The 20,969-nt window shown below is 39.6% G+C and overlaps 1 protein-coding gene across 1 annotated transcript in view; it reads left to right on the top strand.

Moving 5' to 3' along the window:
* The window catches only part of LOC139735769 (uncharacterized), a 38,577-nt gene extending 25,348 nt beyond the window's left edge, over positions 1-13,229 (top strand). Inside the window, exons 6-19 of the mRNA XM_071646519.1 lie at positions 478-613; positions 1,396-1,487; positions 2,188-2,338; positions 3,708-3,826; positions 4,778-4,882; positions 5,326-5,654; positions 6,455-6,646; positions 7,336-7,463; positions 7,560-7,675; positions 8,262-8,527; positions 9,107-9,384; positions 11,304-11,630; positions 12,325-12,468; positions 13,102-13,229. Coding sequence (XP_071502620.1) covers positions 478-613; positions 1,396-1,487; positions 2,188-2,338; positions 3,708-3,826; positions 4,778-4,882; positions 5,326-5,654; positions 6,455-6,646; positions 7,336-7,463; positions 7,560-7,675; positions 8,262-8,527; positions 9,107-9,384; positions 11,304-11,630; positions 12,325-12,468; positions 13,102-13,229 — 2,511 coding nt within the window. The remainder of the gene's footprint in view (positions 1-477; positions 614-1,395; positions 1,488-2,187; positions 2,339-3,707; positions 3,827-4,777; positions 4,883-5,325; positions 5,655-6,454; positions 6,647-7,335; positions 7,464-7,559; positions 7,676-8,261; positions 8,528-9,106; positions 9,385-11,303; positions 11,631-12,324; positions 12,469-13,101) is intronic.
* The last annotated feature ends 7,740 nt before the right edge of the window (positions 13,230-20,969 follow it).

Here is a 20,969-nt window from a genome sequence, read left to right as displayed (position 1 = left end):
AGCAACGCGGTTGATGAAGTTCATGTTTTTCTCGCTCAAACTGGCATTAAATTATGATGTATTTTTCTCTGATTTTTAGCAGATTTAATGAAGTGGACCATTTCCATCAACTTTTTTTCTCCAATATAAGCAATGGAGTGAAATTTGAAGGTTCTCCTGCAGGTGATAGTATGGAGCTTTAAAATAATAAAAAAACTTAAAAGAGTGAAATTGTATGAAATGTGTATATTTTCAATTCAAACTCAAGTGATACCCACATACGTGATTGTAGTGGAAGTGGCCACTATCAAGAAATACTGTAAGTATACCTGTATATTACTGTTCATCATTTGAGTAAGGGGAGTCCCTCATTCAAAAGCAAACAATCTTCTGTTATGGCTTCATGTTGTACTTCCAGGTCAAAGTTCTTCTAACTTGGCTTCATGTTGTACTTCCAGGTCAAAGACCTTCTAAACTTGGCTTTATTTTTACTTCCAGGTCAAAGATCTTCTAAACTTGACGGGAAGGGACTCCCTGCAGGTGAGGTGGTCCAAGGATAAAGGTTTCTATGTGGAAAACCTGTTTGTGGTGGAGTGTGAAATACTGGATGACATGTTGGCAGTCTTAGAAGAAGGTGAGTACTATCTTGCTTGTCAAGTGGTTATACTTGTAGTGTGTGTGTGTGTGTGTGTGTGTGTGTGCGAGTATGTTTGCATAATGTGAAATGATTTGCTGTGATTGATGATCAATATTCGTCTGTATATTTGCTTGCAAATCTGTCTATCTATTCACTCTAATGTCTATTGCTTTTTCTCTGCCTATTGTATCTACCTATCAGCATTTGTATGCATGCATTCAATTTAAGTATTATCTTTATGCATACTTACTGCTTCTATGCATGTAAATGTATGTATGTATGTATGAATGTATCTATGTATGCATCTGTATATAATCTATATGTCTATGTAGGGGCTATACCATTGTTTATTCATTGGAATGTGGGTTGTTTCAATGCAATGCAATTCTGGTAATCAAACACAGGTATTCTAAAAAAAAAAATGGAATTATTGGTTTCAAACTCTGATTCTTCCATGATATTGCATGTACAACTGTAGCTTATCTGTATAGGATCTGCTGCTGCATATGGAAATATCAGCTTCCAGGGCCTTGATGTATTTATCTTTCTTTCTTTCTTTTTTTCCCTCATCTGACTTTGAATGTTTCGGTAGTCATCAGTAGTCATTAAACCGGTGTTCATATTTGTTACTGGTGTGAGAGATCACAAGAATCCTGTGAAAGGTGTGTTGTCATGTTAATAATAATCAGATACGGAAAGACATTCTGTGAACTTTGCAGTGGTTGTAAGACACTGATGTACATTTTCATTTCTCTTTCCATCTTTCTCTTCTTTGTCAGGGATGAGTCAGAAGGCGATAGCGACCAACAATGTGAATGAGCATTCCAGTCGGAGTCACACCATCATGACAATAAACATAGATACTGAGCTGGTGAGTGCATGCTGAATGTGCCTTTTTGTTTGGGGGGTTTCCTCCCTCCTCCCCCAGCATTTCTAATTTTGATGATCGTTTGTTTTGTTTTGTTTTCCATTTTCATCATGGTTTTAGTGCTCTACTTGAAACATACTGTACACAGTTTAACATCATTTGTTTTCTTTCTACTTCCAGAAGTAATGTGTTGTTGAAAGTTGATGACCTCAAATTAGCAGCTAGAAAGTAGAGAGAGTTGTTTTCAGATATCACCTCATTTTTGTAGACATCCATTATGCCATCTAACATGTGTACCTACATAAGTAAAGTGTATTGGTACTTCTTCTGATTTTTTTTTTTATAATCAGCTTAAGCTCATTATAGAAGTCTTAAAAGCTATAAATGCCATTAAACACCCAGTGAGCAAATATTTATCCATTAACGTGTCAGGGTACCACACCCCTAAAGTATCATTAAAACAACACAGTACAACCCAAAGCAAAAGCTAATAACAATTGGTGCAGTATGAAGGTACCCAGTGATCTGTTCAAACCTATATGTAGATGATCATGCGTGTACATCAGATGATAAATGCTGTGCTCAGCATGCGCACTGAACGCTGCAGAAAGACCTCCATTGAGCACTTAATGCCCCAAGTGTAATTTCCAGTGTTGCCATTAATCATCCGGTTTAATCTCTTTCTTGGTGTCATGCATGACAGCCCGACCCTGATGATGGTGATCTGTACATCACAAAGCATGGCAAGCTGAGCTTTGTGGACCTCGCTGGGAGCGAAAAGGTTAAAGAGCTGGGGTCCACCGCAGAGCTCCTCTCTGAGACGACAAACATCAACAAAAGCCTACTCACACTGGGTAAGGCTGTTTTAGCCTTTCTATATATCATAAGTAGTCATTAGTATCCGTAATTCCATTTCACTTGAATTCATATCCAGTCAGAAGCATTTCTTGTAAACTGCCCTGACTGATTATCATTTTTTAAAAGTTATTTGCAGTATAAGTAAAATGATGTTTTATGCTTGTTCATGTTGTTATGAGCATTTTATAGCTGCATTCTATGTCACTTATTGTGTGGTGCATCTTTATTGTATTGTAGTATATAGTATTATCAAGTTCATTGTAGTTAAGTAAATATGTGTATAGGCATATTTCATAAACCACTTAGAATCTTTTGTATTAAGCACTATATCCCAAGTGCTACATATGTAATTTACTATTATTATCATTGCCCCTTGCAAATATGTGCTGTACTTGTTTGTATCTTAAGGATGTAGCTTTTGTAGGCATGCATGTTTTTAGCACCCTCCTAGCATCCTGTGTTGTTTTTTCCTTTGCAGACATATCAGTTAGGGGAGGGGAGGGTTAGGGGATTGGATTCAGCTGGTTAGGTAGAGGGGACATAAATTTCATCCACCAAGGTACATGAATGCATCGGTTGAGAATGATAAGGGCGTTAAGTTGCCACTAAACCCATAGTGTTCGAGACAACTTAAAGCCCTTCTCATTCTCAACAGATGAATGTAGTACAGTGTACGATAAGACAAGTCACCAAATATTTTGGGCTCTGTTGCTCTGTCACTGTTGTCACTGTGTTTTGGAACAGTACATCAGGTTCAGAGAGATCTTTGCACATATACTGTAAAAGTGGATATTTTCGCGCGAGTAATTTTTCGTGCTCGGCTGGGTAAGATGGATTTTGCGTGTTTTTAATTCCGCAGAATCAGGACATTAACTACTGGAACATATGACATGCAAAAATATTTGCTTGCTTTTATTTTCGCGCTAGCGTCTGGTTGCGCGAAATACGCAAAAATTTCCACACCGCCAAAATTTCCACTTTTACAGTACTTGGATTCCCATATTCCATCCAACTACTCTGTGAGGTGTTCTAGAAGAGAGCAGCAAGCATTAACAATAGGCCACTTGTGTATACTTATGTTTGTGATGCAAACAAGTTTCTTTCTTGAGTTCTATTCTGTCTGCCTTGATGCCACTCATTCTCTTCCTTCTTCCCTTCTTGCCTTCATTACCTTCATGCCAACAAATTCACCTACCCAGGCTTTGATGCTTTCCACATTCTACAGAGACTTTTTTTTCCAAATACATCTACGCTGATAGGTTGTTCTTTTTTACGATATTATATCTTGCCTTATATGTCTCGATTTTGAAAAGTAAAGAACAGTGATTTAATTGGTTTTGTTGTGGTTTTTTTCTGACCGATTAGGTAATTGCATATCTTCACTAAGTGATCTCAGGAAACGATCCGGTCACATCCCGTATCGAGACAGTAAACTCACCAAGCTCCTAGCCGACAGTCTGGGTGGCTCAGGGATCACATTAATGGTAGGAATTTTTAAGGAGGGCAATGCCGTACTCGTCACTTGTGCCACAATGTCTATTCTGTCACTCATAGTGTGCCATATCATTTGGAAGTCCAGGTTGACATAACTTGTGTTTATGTTGCTAAAAGCAAATGATTGTTTAGGTGATCAGTGAATTTCTCTGTGTGTTGGGCATTTCATCGCATGTGTGGAGCATTACATTGAATGAGAGCCATGCCCAAAGTAGGGGAAGAGCCTTCCATGATTGTAAATTGATTTGAATTTTAAGTTGTTTAAAACGTGATTTCTTGTACAAAGAACATCTGGTGAAAAGCAGATATGTTTCAGTGATATGTGCATTGTATTCAGTATTCCACTGAGTCAACACTGGTGTCATCATAATAACATACCTGGGTCCCGTTTCGTAAAACTTCTTATCAGTGACAACTGCCACATTTCTATAACAAATTTTCTCTCAGCTAATCAGATGCACGGATTTCAGTAGCTTATGACAACTATTACAACTTGTCACTGATAACAAGTTTTATGAAACTGGTCTCTGTTTTCTTTTAAAGTGTGATTAGTTTCCAAAACACAATGCTAATATGAGGGAATAGGTGTCTGGTACACTCACACATCCTAGTAACTAAATCGCTGAATGAAAAATCTTGAAGTGATAATAACCAAAGGAGTATCAGGTCATCTTTGTAGAGAGGGGGAAAGTTTATTGAACCTGGAGGTGTTTCATTAAGCTGTTCTTAAAGTTACGAATGACTTACAAACGACTGGTGATCAGTTCTGATGTACTATACTTATCAGAATTTCACTAATTCAGCTCGAGAACTGATCACCAGTCATTCTTAAGTCGTTCATAACTTCAAGAACAGCTTTATGAAATACCCCTTTGACTTTAAACTTTCTAGGTGTGTGTATGTTTCATTTTTCTGTATCTGTACTTCATTTCATTACCCAGATTGCGTGTATCTCACCCTCATCATACTGCCTCTCGGAGTCCCTCAACACCCTGAGATATGCCAACAGAGCAAGGAGAATCAAGAACAAGCCTGTTGTCAGGATGGTAAGATAGGCCACAAATACATAAAAGACAACAGATACATTACTATCCCAACATTTCAGTATGAGAGGAGTGCATACCCTAAATGGTGCTTTTCACAGAAAAGGCACATTTTTAGCTTTATTGAATGCAGGTTGAAGATAGATTGTACCATATTGGCATAATGCCATTTTCTTACTTGTAGAATTTTTGTTGAACAAACATTTGTTTTTTCAAATGTGTCATGGAAGTCAAGAACTGTCACCCATGACAGAAACATACCAAGCAAACCGTGTATTGTAACTCTTCATAGCTAAAAGAGAAAGAATCCTTTGGGATAGGATTCTTGCCCATTGCTGGTCAATCTTCAGCTGTAGCCAATATCAAGTCACAAGTATATGTACCATAACAAAATGGAATGAAATATAGACCTGCTGATATGTATCCCAATGGAAATCCTATCACAGGACCCGCGTGAGAAGCTGATCTCCAGCCTGAAGCGTGAGGTGCGCCTCTTGAGGTCGGAGAACCAGTACCTGCGACAGCGGCTGGAGTTTCCTGGCACCGCCCAGCCATCCCTGCGGCCCCCCATCGCCAATGGCAACGACTTGGGCGAGGCTGGTTTTGGTCCCGGGGAGCCCCCGCCTGATGGAGAGCTGACCCCAGTGCCTAACGGAAGGACATTGGTGGAGGAGCCGAGGATTGAGAGGAGGGAAGCTCCCCTGGAAGGCTCCCATGGAGGAGGAGGAAAGGGGAACTATCACCAGCAGCAAGACCAAGTTCCAAGCCAGAATAAGTGAGTAGTTGTGTCCATAATCTACTTAGAAGCATGTTTAGAGATAGAGAGCATATTCCTCACTTCAAAATTAAGTCATTCCAGACAGAAGTGTGTCTCACTTAGATGTGACTAGTCCTCATTACAGATCAATGTCTTTATGAACCGGTGTTATCACTTTTGATATGAATTATGTGACAGATATTACACCTTGCCCTTTTGCATTACCAATTTCCTATACATTTTGACACATACAGTGCTCAGTCAATTCATTAAATTGCACTAAATATCTATCTTTATTGTAAGCTGGTCTCATCCAGCTTTTGATGGAAAACAGTGTAATTTACCTCTCAAAAATTTGCAAATCTGCGCTTGCTTATATGTGAGAGCTCATTGAGATGGTTTCAAATAGATGTACTAAAGCCATTTTATCATCTCCAGACACTGTTTGTAGCTGTTAAACTGAGTTTGACAACGTGTACAAGAAAATGTCAATGTACAGCAGAAGTTTCTTCCCCCTGCAAACATTATTTGTGTCCTATGAACTGAGACTAACAGATGATTAAAAAAAAATCCTAGCACATGTTTTGCTTCTCAGGCATGAACATCAAATGACAAATCAGTGTCAAAAACTGTAATACGTAATCCTGACAGGTAGATCAATGGTTTTTGTTTGGCTTGTGTGTTGAAGTGTGTGTGCTGCATATTTGTGTATGCTTATGTGCATTTGTTTTATGATCAATGAGTTTCCTGATGCGACAGAACCCATGACATTACTCCACACTCTCATGATTCTTGCTTGGTTGCCCCATGTTTGCCAGCCCTACTGTGTCGGCCAAGTCTGCTGCGGACAACAGTCTCTACGAGATGCTTCAGGAGTATATGGTGGAGAACGAGACGCTGCGATCGGAGAACTCTGACCTGCACTCCGTCAAGGAGAAGGCCAGGAGAGACCACGATGTGGTGGCGAGAGAGAACGACAGACTCTTGAAGAAGCTTGAAGACCTGGAAAGGTACAGTGAAACTGAGCACTCGCAAACACAAACAAACAAAGAGAGGAAAAATAGATAAATCCACAAGATCTCACATGAACCATTTGAACAGATGTACCTGCATGGGCGGATCCAGGAATTCTGTAAAGGGGAGGGGGGGGGGGGGCGTAACTAATAATTCTGGTGCCACTTCCGGGTTTCATTTCATTTTTTTCTTTTTATAAACTGTTGTTTTGTTTTTAACGATAAATAAAGGGGGGGGGCGTGCACCTCTTGCGCCCCCCTCTGGATCCGCCACTGTATCTAACATGACAGTGTCTGGGTGATAAGGGTAACAGTGGTAAAAGTTGTGAAGTGGAAGCCACAAATACTTGCTGAAGATTTGAGTGAATTGGGCAAATGATAAGAAAGCCATGGTAGTAGCAGCTGACAATAAAGCAACAAAGTGTCATCCATCTACATCTTCCTACAGCTGTCTTATTCATGTGGTTTGGAATGCTTGTTGTTGAACTTTTCCTCACTTGCCTCAGGTGCATGTTATTACCACAATTAGAATTTTTCTTTACTGGGTGATGTATAGCAGTGATATTTGTGCATATAAAGACATTTATGAAGAAAAGGATGTATTGTTTTATACATGATTATTGAAATTGAAATCCAGATGCCTGAATTATTGTTTTATCTCTCACTTGTGATATTTGTTGCTACAGGGTGTTCACAGCATCACCATACTCACTGCCGAGTAGCTTCAACTCCCGCACATCCTCCGGCCAGTCTACCTCTTTGAGGGTGCTCAACAACAACCAGCCCCTTCCTCTGGGCCAAGCCCATCCCCTGGGCCCACCTCAGCACCAACCTCACCCCCAACCCAAACCCCATGCCCAGCCCCAACCACACCCACACAATCACCACTCCCAACCCCAGTCCCACCCAGCACACCACTCCCCGCCTACCAAGTCCCAACAACCTTCCCAGGGCCGCAGTCCGCCCGGGAGCCTGCAGAACTCACTCGACAAGCGGCATTCGCACGGGGGCAGTTCATGGAGACAGGTAATGCAGTCCTTTGTGTTTTTCACTTTTCAGCTTTCATCTTTTCTTTTCCAATCATTTATCTTAGAATAATTGTGTTCCCATATTGAAGTTATCATTTATGTTATGTGTATAACATTTATGTCCATTGATTTTGATTGTGAGAAAAGTTTATGAAGAAAAAGTAAACTTGTTTTCCTGGATAAGATCAAATGCTGCCTTTAAACAAACTTATATCCAAGTCAATTGAACTGTTTGAATTTATGGAGGGATAATGTGCTGAATCAAACTATGAAAAGAGATGTGCCTTTTTTATTGACTGATTGTTTAGAGATGTTGAGAACAGCTACATGTATTTTCCTTTGACCCAATGATTCTCAACTGACAATTCTGTATGTGAGCGATAAATATAATAGAAATGTAGCAAGATTGATTTTTTTCCTTTTCCTCTGCCAGTTATATCACTTTTTCTTGAATCCCCTAAATCTGATTTGGCACATTGCATGACTTACAAATTGTATGTCCTACTCATAACATGCATTAGATTTAGATAGTATTGGCAGTGATACATAACATCACCCTGGTTTTCTTTCCCATTGAAAAACAGTCTGGTGAACTCCCACCAGTGGACAGTGTAAAAGGCATCCCTGATGGCTACCGGTCATCCCAGCAGCGCCCAACCCCACCCGGTCAGAGGGACATTTCCCCCTCCCAGCGTTCCTTCCCGAGCATTTCCACCCAGCCCCCCTTCAACCCTCCACCCACCAACCACAGCTTCCCCCGCACCCAGAGCAAGCAGTCGGAGCTGGCCGGCACCTACCCAGGGGCGGGCCACAGCTACCCTCCCACACAGAGGGGTCCAAAGAAGGGAATGTAAGTAGCACTGATTCTTTGCCATAAGTATATGAAAGTGTGGTGAATGGCACTTGTATAGGTTATAAAAATAAGTTTAACAATTTCATAATCCATTTATTTGATACTTTTATAGCGAACAGTGTACAAATACAGCGTGAAGCACAAGGTCCATTGTGGCTGGGGTCCAGTGCAATCTCGTGCCATCTAACCTTATTTTTGAACATATTTGACAAACTACAGTTTGGTGGAAAAAAGCTTACTTTCAAGCAGGAGAAAATATACCATAAGTGAGAGACACACCGCTGAAAAAGGAGAAATTCATACTCAAGCAGAAGAGAGAGATTTTGAAAAAAAAAAGCTGTCTAAAAGTGGGAGATCTCTCGCTGGAAGCAGGAAACTTGGATTCTCTGCGGCATCTGCTGAAGATCTAAGCCTCATCTCACTGTCTCTTGCTCCCTCTTCTGTTCTCCAATCTGGAACACTACTGCAGGATATGAAAAACTTTTTATAAAGTTTAGGTGAACTTGAGTTTTTGAAGATGCCAACCAATGTCCTCATAGTCTCACCAGCAACTCTCTTACATCTCTTGTTCCTCAGTGACAGCCAACGCCTGTCCAACACCAGCCAGAGTTTCCCTCCCCCGACTGGTCTCCAGGCGTCCTTCTCCGGCTCCATGGGGACGGTCCATGAAGATCTCCAGCAATCCGGCCCTCCACCACCTGTTGCTGCTGCTGGTCCTCCTGCCCCCAGCAAATGGGACTCCTCCGTATCAGTCCGCTCCAGCCTGAGTAACCCCAGCCTGCCGGGAGGAAAGCATCATCAGCCCAAGGCAGACATCTACATTCCATCTGTCCCCTCCACTGGTCTTACCAAAGGTACAAGAAACCATTTGCTGTTAATTGAATTGAATTAAATGGAATGTTTTGTTGTCCATAAATACAAATGTGGAATGTGCCTTCCATTGGCATTACATACAAGAGAGATACACAATAAATAACCCAAATAGGCTACAATAGCCACTTTTTTTTTTCTTTCTCGCAACTTTTTGTATCTGCCTTGTTAAGTTGTCTTTTACTTACATCATGTGTCTGGTCTGCTCCACTATCTTTATCTCTCCAAATGCACATCATGATTGATATATCCAATTCAAATCTGTGAGCCCAAATTAACCCTATCTCTGTCACGGGCCGATTAAATCGGCCCAAAAACTGCAATAGAAATGCTTCGGCCGATATTACCGGCCCTATTTTGATTGACAGATTACTTCAAAGGCTATGACACTACCGCTCTTCAAACTCATTTGTGATTGGCTGACAGTGTAAGGAAACGATTTCCAGCCTGAAAAAAGCTGCCCCACCTTTAACCAATCAGGAAAGCTTTCTCAAAGTCCAAGAAATTGTGGTGGCCCCGCCCATGTTCATTTGCATTCAGACTGCAATGTATTGTGTACAGTTTTGCCATGTGTGGAGAACTTACACGAATCTATATATGTGGGACTGTTATAGAGATCGCCGCGAGCGGTGGAAAGATCGTATACGTGGGTCAATTTTCATCTATTTTATCTAAGTCAAAATAGTAAAACATGAAGTGAAAACATTCAGATTAGGGATTTCAACATCTCTGAATTCTGTGAAGGGGTATAGTTTCAGTAATATCGGCCTCATAAATGATCTGAAAAATAGATGAACACTGCACATTCGGTGCAGCAGTTGCAACTGTTTATTCAGCATTAACAGCAGTGCAATGGGTCTCTAGTTAGCCGGGGCCAGCGGGGCAGGTGTAAGGAGCAATAGGGTTACAGTAGCTTCCTGCTGGCGGCCTGAAGCTATACAGTCTTGATATTGGGGTATGTTTGACTGTTTATTATTATTACATGATGAAACCGTCACTATGCGAAACTTCAGTTCAATGCAGGTTTATCATAAAGAAAATGACTGCTGTGATAGTTCATTCTGTTTCAATAAGGGAAGTGCAGAAAGTCGTAGACTAGCATAGAGATGATGATCAACTGGAATGCATGGACACTCCAACGTCGATATTTTCAATAACATTTTTTATCCTTAGATTATCTTATCATTATGGCATTATCATAGGACAAGATTAATATAAATTTGAAAGAAAGAAGCACAATTCAATTTATATTTTCAGCTTGACAAGATACAAACACGCTTTCTACGGTTTGTCTACTTTCAGGCCAACATCACTCACAAAATCAGAAATTACACAAAATGTGTGAAATCTAGGTTGTAATTGCCACAGACTTTTGTTCATAAAATGAAAAGTACTGATGCTATTGATGAAAAAATCATACCATCTGAAAGCTGAATAAATTCTCTACAACATCTATGAGACCTTTTTGTGATGCAAGCTCATGTTGTGTGGAAAAATGAGGTGGTAACATGTAGAAATAAGTCTGCATTGATAATTATGTGACATAAGAGGGCGTCCTACTTAAAATTGAAGTGCGCCCTCACTCAGATTATTATGGAAAATGAAAGTTTAGATCATAAGCTTTCAAATGATGTATAACATGACACATTAGTGTCAATAATAATAATCAGAAATGGCCATCAACAATCTTGTGTCTGTGCACTGCAAAATGTCTGAGCAGTCTGGCTATGGCGTATGTGACAGATATAGGGTTAAGCAACTAGACTACATTATGAGATTGATTTTTATTCTAAATCGTTTTTATTTGTGGCATCTGTGGTGAATGAGTGTTTGGAAACAGTCTGGTATAAGCCTTGTGGTTTTTTAATTTGGATGTTATTTTTTGTCATGTGATTGTTGACAGACTCGAGTCCTCGGCGAGATACGTCCAACCGTCATGATCTCCAGACTATCCATGAGACGGGGAGCGGGAATCCCGCCGCTGCAGCCCCAGCGTCATTACGCCACCACCCTTCCACCACCAGCGAGGCTACGATCGGTGCCAGCCACAGCCAGGGTGCCCTGCGAGGCAGGCCCCCCAAGGGCCTCTCCACCGCCAACACCACCAGCACGGGCTACAGCACCAAGAGTAAGAAGACAGCGTGGTCTGGAGCTGGAGGCAGTGGTACAGGGGGAGGAGGTGGGACTGGTGGGGCAGGGTCATCTCAGCAGCCAAGCAAAACTTTAACAGGTAATGACTGAGGGCATGTAGAATGCTCTTCTGTAGATATGAAGTCCTCTTCTTTGCTCTGATTTTCATGCGGGGTTTTACTCACTATTTATGGTCTGTATTTTATTTTATTGGTATCTTGCATAATCAATTGCTTCAATCAGCAGAGGAATTATGATATATGTTTTTCATATTTTTAGACCTAAGTAGTAGTCATTCAGCAACCAAGTTGATGAGCTCGTATAGCTGGATATAGTAAACCCTACACATATTCTAAAACATTTTTATATTCATTCATATGTTTGTTGTTGTGTTTTGTTTTGTTTTGTTTTGTTTTTGTTTTGTTTTGTTTTGTTTTTTTTTTTTGGGGGGGGGGGGGTGTTGTCTTGATGTTTATAAAGGGTGAACAGTCTCTTGATCATCGTTTTGTGCAATTTTGTCCTGAATGCTAGGACTTCCTCAAAGGGTGAATATGTCACTTGTTTCTCTCATGTAAAGTGTGCCTACAAAATGACATTGGAAGTTGGAACTTTTTAGATTAGATTATGATTTAAAGGGATCATGCAGTAATATTTTTCCTGATATCACATGTGAAATGTGTGATTCTCACTGTGGCAGTCATTTTGTGTGTTTGCATTTTTGCCTGTTCAAGCTTTATTTTGAAATTCCTTTATTGTTGGATGTTTCTGTTGCTTTATGCCTCTCATCTTGCCAGCTTCCAACGGCGTTCCCCTGAACACCATCCCAAAGACGCCTGTGGTCACACCACCACCTGTAAAGTACAAGCCACAGGGCAGCAACAAGATGCTAGCAGCAGCAACCAACAACCTGGACATCAACTACAAAGGCCCCAACTCAGGTATGTGTTCATGAGCCAGGCATAACAACTGTCATCATAAAAAAAAAGAACAAAGGCGATTAATTTCTCTTTTCCTATTAACCCAATCAGAACCACCATCCAAAAGCTCCATAAACTTTGTATACAAAAAGGTTTCAAATAGTATCATAGGCTATCAGATTATTTTTCCAAGGAGAAAGGAGAATGGTATTAGTTATTAGTGTCTGTATGGTTGTCATGCCATCATAACATTCTTTTACCAGGTAATTGTGTGGCCAAAATAATGTGTATTTCCCTCCTACTCCTGGCTGTAGTCTTTGCCAAATTTGTTTAAATCATCTTAATTGCTAACTGTAACTGTTTCTTTAAGTGGTGACATGCTTTAGCAGATTGAAGTTTTGTGTTTCTCTCTCAAATTGGCAATTTCCTATTTAAAAAAAAAGAAGAAGAAGAAGAAAAAAACTCTTTCAGTTTTGATGCAGATGTAATGAATATGACCAGAGCCATCTAATCATTTTCCTGTGTAAGATATGCAGTGAAATTCAAAGGTGCCAATTTGATGATGTAGAGATTACTCTAGAGATGTTAATCTCTGCTTCAAAATTTCCTCTAGGGCTTGATTGGTTAAATGCTGTGTCTCTTTTTGATCTTCAGATTCCTTGAATGACCTGAACAAGAAGCTAAGAGAAGAACTCCAGGCCCTGGACGGAGAGATTGAATACATGAAGTATGTGAACAAATCAAAGGCGGGCGTCACTGGAGGCAAGGGCAAGCGGAGGTAGCGAAGGAGCTTGCTCCTCGGAGGCGAGGAAGGGGAATGTATGCCTTCGCAGAAAGAGAGGAGAGGTACACTGTACTTCAAGACATGTGTCTTGAGCCAAAAGCTCTTTGACGACAGGTGTGCGATGGACGTCCTAACTGGACTTCGGTCAATACTGCTTCTGGGAAGGTATCGCCCATCAAGATGAGGGAAAGGCCGCTTGTAGAGAGGACAAAGTTAGATGCAGGTGAAAGCTTTATTCGCTGCTGCAAGATCGGCAGTGCAGTGGAGGTCCTACCACACGAAGGTAAAATGTGGCTGCAGATGCAGGGAACAGGTTTCAACTCTCCAGAGGTGAGGAGGAGACTATGTTCCGCTACAGGAAGAGAGCAGAGGGTGTGTCAGATGCAGGTTACATAGTCTTGCTCTCACCTGCTGCAAGATCTAGAAGTGCAATGCTGTCCTGTCCCACCAAAATGTTGGCAAATATTGATGCAGGAAAAAAATGCCAGCAGCTCCAGACAGAAAAGGGCTCTACTCCCCCAAGAGAGGAGGGGGAAGAGTATTGTGTAGAATGTGTAGGAAGTGATGGTATGGCACACCAACATACATAGAAAAACCAAGCTTTATTCAGCAGTTACCCTGTATAACTTACAGGATCATGTGTGCAATTGAGTCTAATTTCAGACTGTGCAGAACCAGGAGAGGTGGTGATGGCACTGACGAAAGAGCAAAAAACAGACTTTCGTCATCTTGAGGAGAACTGCACTGTGTCGATCAGAAATCTAAGGAAAAGTTTACGGAGGGCAAGGAAAATTTTCTTCATAGAGTAGACCATGGAAAATGTCAAAAACCAAGATCGCGGAGAGTGTTGGATTTTATTAATACACATTCTTCATGGGGTCTGTGCAGCTTTTCATGGCTGTCCATGATTATATACTTCTCTTTTAAGCCATCTCTGGTGATATGTAAGATGGCTGCAATGTTGTCAGGGTTAACATTTAACCCTAATCAGGCTGGGGGGGGGGCGGAATCCGCCCCCCCTCGACGTTTCGCGCAATATCTTCGCAGCGTGATAAGCTCCCGCCGCAATGTTTCATGACTTTTTTCTTTCAAGTATCGCGCAACTTTTGAGACCAAAATTGTTGCGCCCACGCTTACCGTTTTGACGCGACGCCCGTTCGAAAAAAATTTGTCAACCCCAAAATTGCTCCAAAACGTGATTTTGTGTACAAATCCAATGCAAATTGTGTTTTTTCAATTAATTCACATAAAAATTCATATCTTGACTTAGAATGGAGAAAATTCATTTATTTTAGTATAATAAAGCTTCGAAAAATGTCTGTGACAAATTTTGGCCAAAAAACCAAACAAAAACAAAAGGTCGAAAAACAAAGAAATACACAAGAAATTAAAAAACAATCAAATACATAAGAAATTAATTTCGATACAGATTTTTTTTTTATCCTATGTCTCAGGAGAATGATACAAGAAACATTTTAAAAAAGAAATTAGCTTAATTAGAGCATTAATAGGTGATTTAGAGCCCAAAACTGATTTTATGCATAAATTATAATTAATTAATATAAAATATAAGAAAAAATTTTCGGAGAAAGCAACCATACATTTTGATAGTATATGTCGCGTGTGCCGATTTTCGGCGCGATCACACGTTCCATAGGCGAGATCTGAAGGGGGGGCGGAATCTGCCCCCCCAGATATAGCATAGCCAAAAAAGCCCAGCCTGATTAGGGTTAAGCTGGCTGGAGAAGTAAGAGATATTGAAAGGGATAAGTGATTTACGTAAACGTTGAAACCTTGTTGGAGGGCATACCTCTAGAAATGAACAGGGGTCATTCATATGGACAGAGAATGTCCTGTGTAGAAGTAACAGCTAGTTATTCTTCCCGTCAGGTGGCAGGGATGTTCAGGAATTGTTACTTTGGATCAGAATTTTATGTAAAATACCGTTGGAGAGTATGTCAGGACCTCTACAATGCAAGTTATTCTCGAGTGCCAGGCAGGACTTTGAAATGTACTGATTGGAGACACATTCTCAGTGTCTACCAGTCATCAATGTATCATCACATATGAATCAGAATATTTGAGATGGTAGTCAGGATTCAGGATCTGTTCAGATGTACGTGTACCCAGTATTACATGCAGGACTATAGTGCTATATGTTACAGGGTCCATATGGTCATTTGCACCACGTAGAAAGCTTGTTCTCAGAATAACATTTACACGATAGGTTTCAAAAGAAAAAGAAGGAAGAAGAAAAATGTAAACACCCTTGCAGACTACATTGTAGTTGCTTAACTACGCAAATTATACACCAAGCTTACCAGAGCGACATTCCAGCTTGCCTTGGGGCTGCCTGAGACTTGCCTGGCATAGGGGGAGTGTGGTTATGTGATGATTAAAAGCACATGGTCCCGGTGGTTTAGTCAAATGCGTACGCGGGCACACGGTGCAAGTTTCCTATAGAGACCTACACTATTGACTCCTCTTTCGCGCTTACGCTTTGACCCATTTCCCCAGAGTCCAAAGAAGTCCGATCCACTGTAGTCAGTGGTCCGATCACAGTTTGGCTCATGATTTGGAAGAGGGGGATGACAGCTTTAGCAAACTTTTTTTGTGGTGTCGTACTAAGAAGCACATATGCACACACCCTGGCATTACTACAGACTGTCTGATGCGCAGAGAAGACAACAAAGGCAACGTTACCTAGCAACACCTACGCGCTTTACTCTTGATGACAGCTCAACTTTGGCAATCTTCGTATCAATGGTAACGGTGATCGGCAGTATCATCAACAGCGCCCACGCACCCATCGGGACTATGCGCCTTTAAGACTTGGTTTAGAAATCACAGAATCCGCAGGGAAAAAAAAAAGCAAGATAATGATATTACATGTACTCGTTACTAGGCTTTCCAACCAGCAGTCATGCATCTGCATTCACGTTGAAAATGCCCAGATAATTGGCGATACTTAGATACTTAGATACTTAGATGCTTAGTCAAAGTGTAGAATATTTATTTTGTTTTGGTCATCATTACAACTGTTGTCATGCCTCAGTTTTGCTGTTAAAGAAAGAATGTGTGATTAGTGGCTACCAAAAATCTGCCAATGTATTTATTTGAACATTCCTCATGATATTTTTCATCTCTTTACTTACGATTTGTAGAGTAACTTGCAACGGTATAATATGCATCATAATGGCTAACTAAGGTCTGTGAATAGCAATCTACCAGCAGTAGCTTGCCTTGTGATCCATGCAGTAAGATTTACCATATCTGCACTGAAATGGCAATTTCATCAGGATGATAGAGTTCAAATTAAAGATTGTCTCCACACTAGCAAAATCCTATGTCAATCTTTCTAACCTTTACCATGTCAATTATAAAAACAAGGAAATAGATCAAAACTTTTAATGATCCTGACAGTTTTCTGCCAGGCATTTGTTGTCTCAGATGTTGCAATGTGGTATAGAGCCATTTGAATACTAGTATTGGGTTAATTTGCCACATTATTCCCCCCCCCCCCCCCCCATATTGCAAATTTTAACTTTATGTAGAATTGGTAATTTTATGATATTCCTGAATGCTCCATAATGAGGCTTAGCTACTCAAGTGACAGAAGTGATAATATGCATTATAAGTTAAACAGAAAAAAAAAAGAAATTGTGCAGACATACATGTAATAATGTAGTGCCTCTACATATATTGGTGTTGCACATATTACTGATTGTGGTCTCCAGTGGGTTTGGGGATCAGAATGTTTTTACAGTATAAGGAGAATGTAGGGAAAATGTAGGGGATTTGCTTTATTTCTAAGAAAACTGTTCTTCAGTGATACCTGTGTTTGTGCAATGTTTTTTTACACACAGTCTAACAAAGCCGTCCGTATGTTGTTGTGTGCAAGATAACTAAAGATATATATTATTTTTGTTCTTGCTGTTTGTGAACTGAAATGAAAAAATGTATGATTTCCAGAATACCGTGCCAGCCACATGAAATTTTGTGTGAAGAACTGTTTTTGTTTTGTGTTTCTAATTGGCTTATAGATATTTGGTTTGTGATGGACTTGTACCTGTTTGCCAAATAATGTGATTTTTTTGTGTGTGTGCAAGGTTATTTGAGTGAACTGAAAACTTGAAGTGTTGCAGATGTAAGATGCATCATAAAGCGCTTATAGCTTGTTCAATGTTGTGAAGCTCATAGTCTTTCACGAGCGAATCACTCAGATTTGTGGCATGGCTTGGGTCAAAGCAACCATTTTGACGATCAATGCATGAATTGATGACACAACTTACCTCAGTAGAAAGCACATGTACACATTCATATGTGAATACCATCCACCAATGAATTTTTGTCATCAGTTTTTGAGTTTCTTACATCTGTCCACTCTTTATGTCAGAATAAGAGTTTTCCCCCATTTAAATCATAGCTGTGCTGAACTTATTGGAAAACAGCCAGTTTGCCTCAGTGTAAAGCAAACATATATGAATACCATGCACTATTGAATTTCTGTCGACTGTTGGTTCTTGAGTTTCTTACATCCGTCCATTTATGCCAAGAGCTTTATCTGCTTCATTCGTAGCCATCCAACTTGTCAGTAGGAACAAAACCCAACTAAGTACCTCAGTGAAAAGCACACATATGTAAATGCCATGTACTGATGAACTTCTGTCAATCGTCAGTTTTTTAGTTCCTTACACCCATCCGCTCTTTTATGCCAAAATAAGTTTTTTTTCCCCCCTGTTTCTGTGGTAGCAGTGCTGAACTAACCATAAGAAAATCCCAGCTTGCCTCAGTAGAGAGCACCCATTTGTGAATACCATGTACTGTTGAATTTCTGCACACTGTCGATTCTTGAATTTGTTATATCCGTCCACTCTTGCTGAAAGCCTGAAAGTACACTGATAGTCTTTCATGTCGATGTTTATTCATTTCAAAGGGAAATACACTTCACATTGTATTACATATTACACACATTACAATGTATTCATTTTTTCCCCAGGTGTTAATATGCATGATAATCAGGTAGAAAATGGTATTGGCAGATAAATTGCACACTTTTTTTTCCCCCTCCGGGAACAAACTCAGTAGAAACAAATTCATTGTCATGTAAAGATGACCATCGTATTGTGTGGTCAAATACAGAGCTACTTACTACCACCTATTTTTCTTTTTTCTCCATCTTTACAATCCATTTTAATTAATGTCTCTATAGTCATGTTGGTGACTGTTTATCTGTATTCTGTAGGTATGTTTCTTTTACTGTTCATTCTCGATCCAAAATTGTTTGAGTTTGATACTCAGAGGAGGAAAGAGGATTCTATGAAATATATTTCTGTGTGATTTTTTTTTTCTGCGAAGAAATCAGCACTATGAAACCTACACATGCAATTTTGTTACTAAATGACTACTGTAAAAGTGGAAATTTTCGTGGTGTTTTAATTTTCGCGCATTTCGCGCAACCTGAAACTAGTGCAAAAATAAAAGCACGCGAATATTTTTGCTTGCCATATGTTCTTGTACTTACTGTCTTGATTCCGCGGAATTAAAAACACGCGAAACTCTTCTCACCGGGCCAAGCGCGAAAAATTAGTCACGCGAAAATATTCACTTCTACAGTATTGTTGTCTTATGTAGTTGTATTGTTAAAAGCTGAAAATCAAAAGTTCTTTACATGATCTCCATACCCATGGGAATGAACAAAGATGTAATTTAGAAAAGCTGTGGAATGCTATTCTTCTGAGTTGTTTCTGAACAATACAAATTTGGGAGTATGTCTCTAATGATACAAAGTTGAGTACAATGAATTAATTCAGCCATCTACTCTGGTTTCAAGACATGATTATGTCACCACTACACCGGTACTTGAAATTTGGTGGCCTATTTCTGTGAGCCCATTCAATTTCAACCAAATCTCATGTAATATGAATTGCGTTGTATGTCAGACTTATGGGTAAAGTTCCATCTAAAATATTGCTGACGGACTGAGATGTGTGAAAGTTCTAGGTATTACCCAGGTATCTGTTGTTTTCTCAAAATGCTCGCTGGTTATCCAATGCTTTTCAATGAACAAAGGCATTTTTAAACATTATTGACACATAGTGTCCACGCATAGTATCACCGGATTACTTTGAGTTTTCTGCAGCGTTTTACCTCATGAGTCATCAATGAAAGCTACAACTCTGACACAAGAACACTGTATTATCAAGTTTAGGAACTTACAAGAAAAACTACCCTGGAAGAATTGCTTGAGGGTGAAAGTAAGCACAGCGAGCCGCAATTGACGAGGAATCAATGCCATCTTAAAAATGTGGTCAGAGGGCAACTTGGTTGAACAAATGTGTGGCGTACAGTGCATGATCATACAATCAAATAGCGAGAACAGAGAGAGATGAACTCGAGTGATGATTTTTTAATGATGTTTGTAATTTGAAGACTAAATGCTGCCAGTAGATACAGTATATGCCAAAGATGTGATATGATCCTAATAAAGATTCAGTTATATATTTTCTTAAACAAAAAGATATTTTGATATAAATATGTCTGTGCAAGGATTAGCGTACATTCTCCCTACGGTATACAGTCAACCTTGTCTTAGTTGACCTGGCATAAGTTGAAACTTGGCTATAAAATAAAAGTGGAAGCAAAATTCTGCTCTGAATAGTTATAAACACACATCAATTCTATTGTATAAATGAAAATTTACAGAAGTCAAAGGATAAACTGCAGTCCCTTTAATTCAACTTGGACAAGGTTGACTGTATTTCTCCTGCTCTAACAGATTATCAGTTTTCTTTTTCTTTTCTTTTTTAGCTGTATGAATTGTGTTACAAATAAAAATGATGATAAGTTATATGGGGCAGTAATGAAGCAACTAGTCTGTAATATTGGCAAACTATTCTTATTTCATTCATAATGTGTCAGAAATTCTTGCATTTTATGGCTGTACAAAGTATTTAAATGCAGTGTATATGTGTACATCTGTGTTATGAAAGGTTATTAACTCTGTAAATATGGATATAAGAGCTATGTTTTGAAATTTATTTTCTGTTTTTTATTGTGTAAGAGCAAGTTGTACAAAGTTTATTTAAGCATTGTATATTTCTAGGAAAGATTTAATAATTCATTGCAAATAAAAGTACTTGCCAGGAAGGGTTACGTTTGATTTTAACGACTTTGTATTTGCTCTCTCATTTTGTTCCAAGCAGGTGGAGATGGTTGGGGATTTAATTCGGAGGTCAGTCTCCGAGTGCATTAGCATAGTAAGTCGTATGAGTAATGGTAGAATGGCAGTATCTCACTAACATTGCACAAACATTTCAAGACAGATTGCCTCATATTCAGGGCTGTACTTTCAATGGTAATACTGCGTACAATGATGATGATAATTGTTATCATAAAACATGAACCGATAGAGATTTCTACAATGCGAAACAAAGTCACCAAGGCATTTGCTGGAAAAAGTCTAGGGGAAAAAAAAAAAATGTTTGACTATTTGAGTGGGTAAATCATTCACGATGACATTCAGTGGGAATATTGAATCTGCAGTCATAATGAAACTTTTTTTCCCAGTACATCATAAACAGAGTAGCCCTCAAACAGCTGTCCTCAGTGTGCGATGTGAAATGGCCACAATGTACTTTCAAGTTCTTTTGCTGGCATTAATAGTCATAGCTTTACAAACTATTTGCTCCAACAATCATGCATAATGTACATTGTGTACATGTATCATCTGACACTA

This window comes from Diadema antillarum, unplaced genomic scaffold, assembly GCF_040938485.1.
Source record: "Diadema antillarum isolate AM-2024a unplaced genomic scaffold, OU_Dant_1.0 seq00000597_RagTag, whole genome shotgun sequence".
NCBI classification, from domain to species: Eukaryota; Metazoa; Echinodermata; class Echinoidea; order Diadematoida; family Diadematidae; genus Diadema; species Diadema antillarum.
The sequence above is the reverse complement of the archived record's forward strand: the minus strand, read 5'-3'. Positions and strand labels throughout refer to the sequence as shown.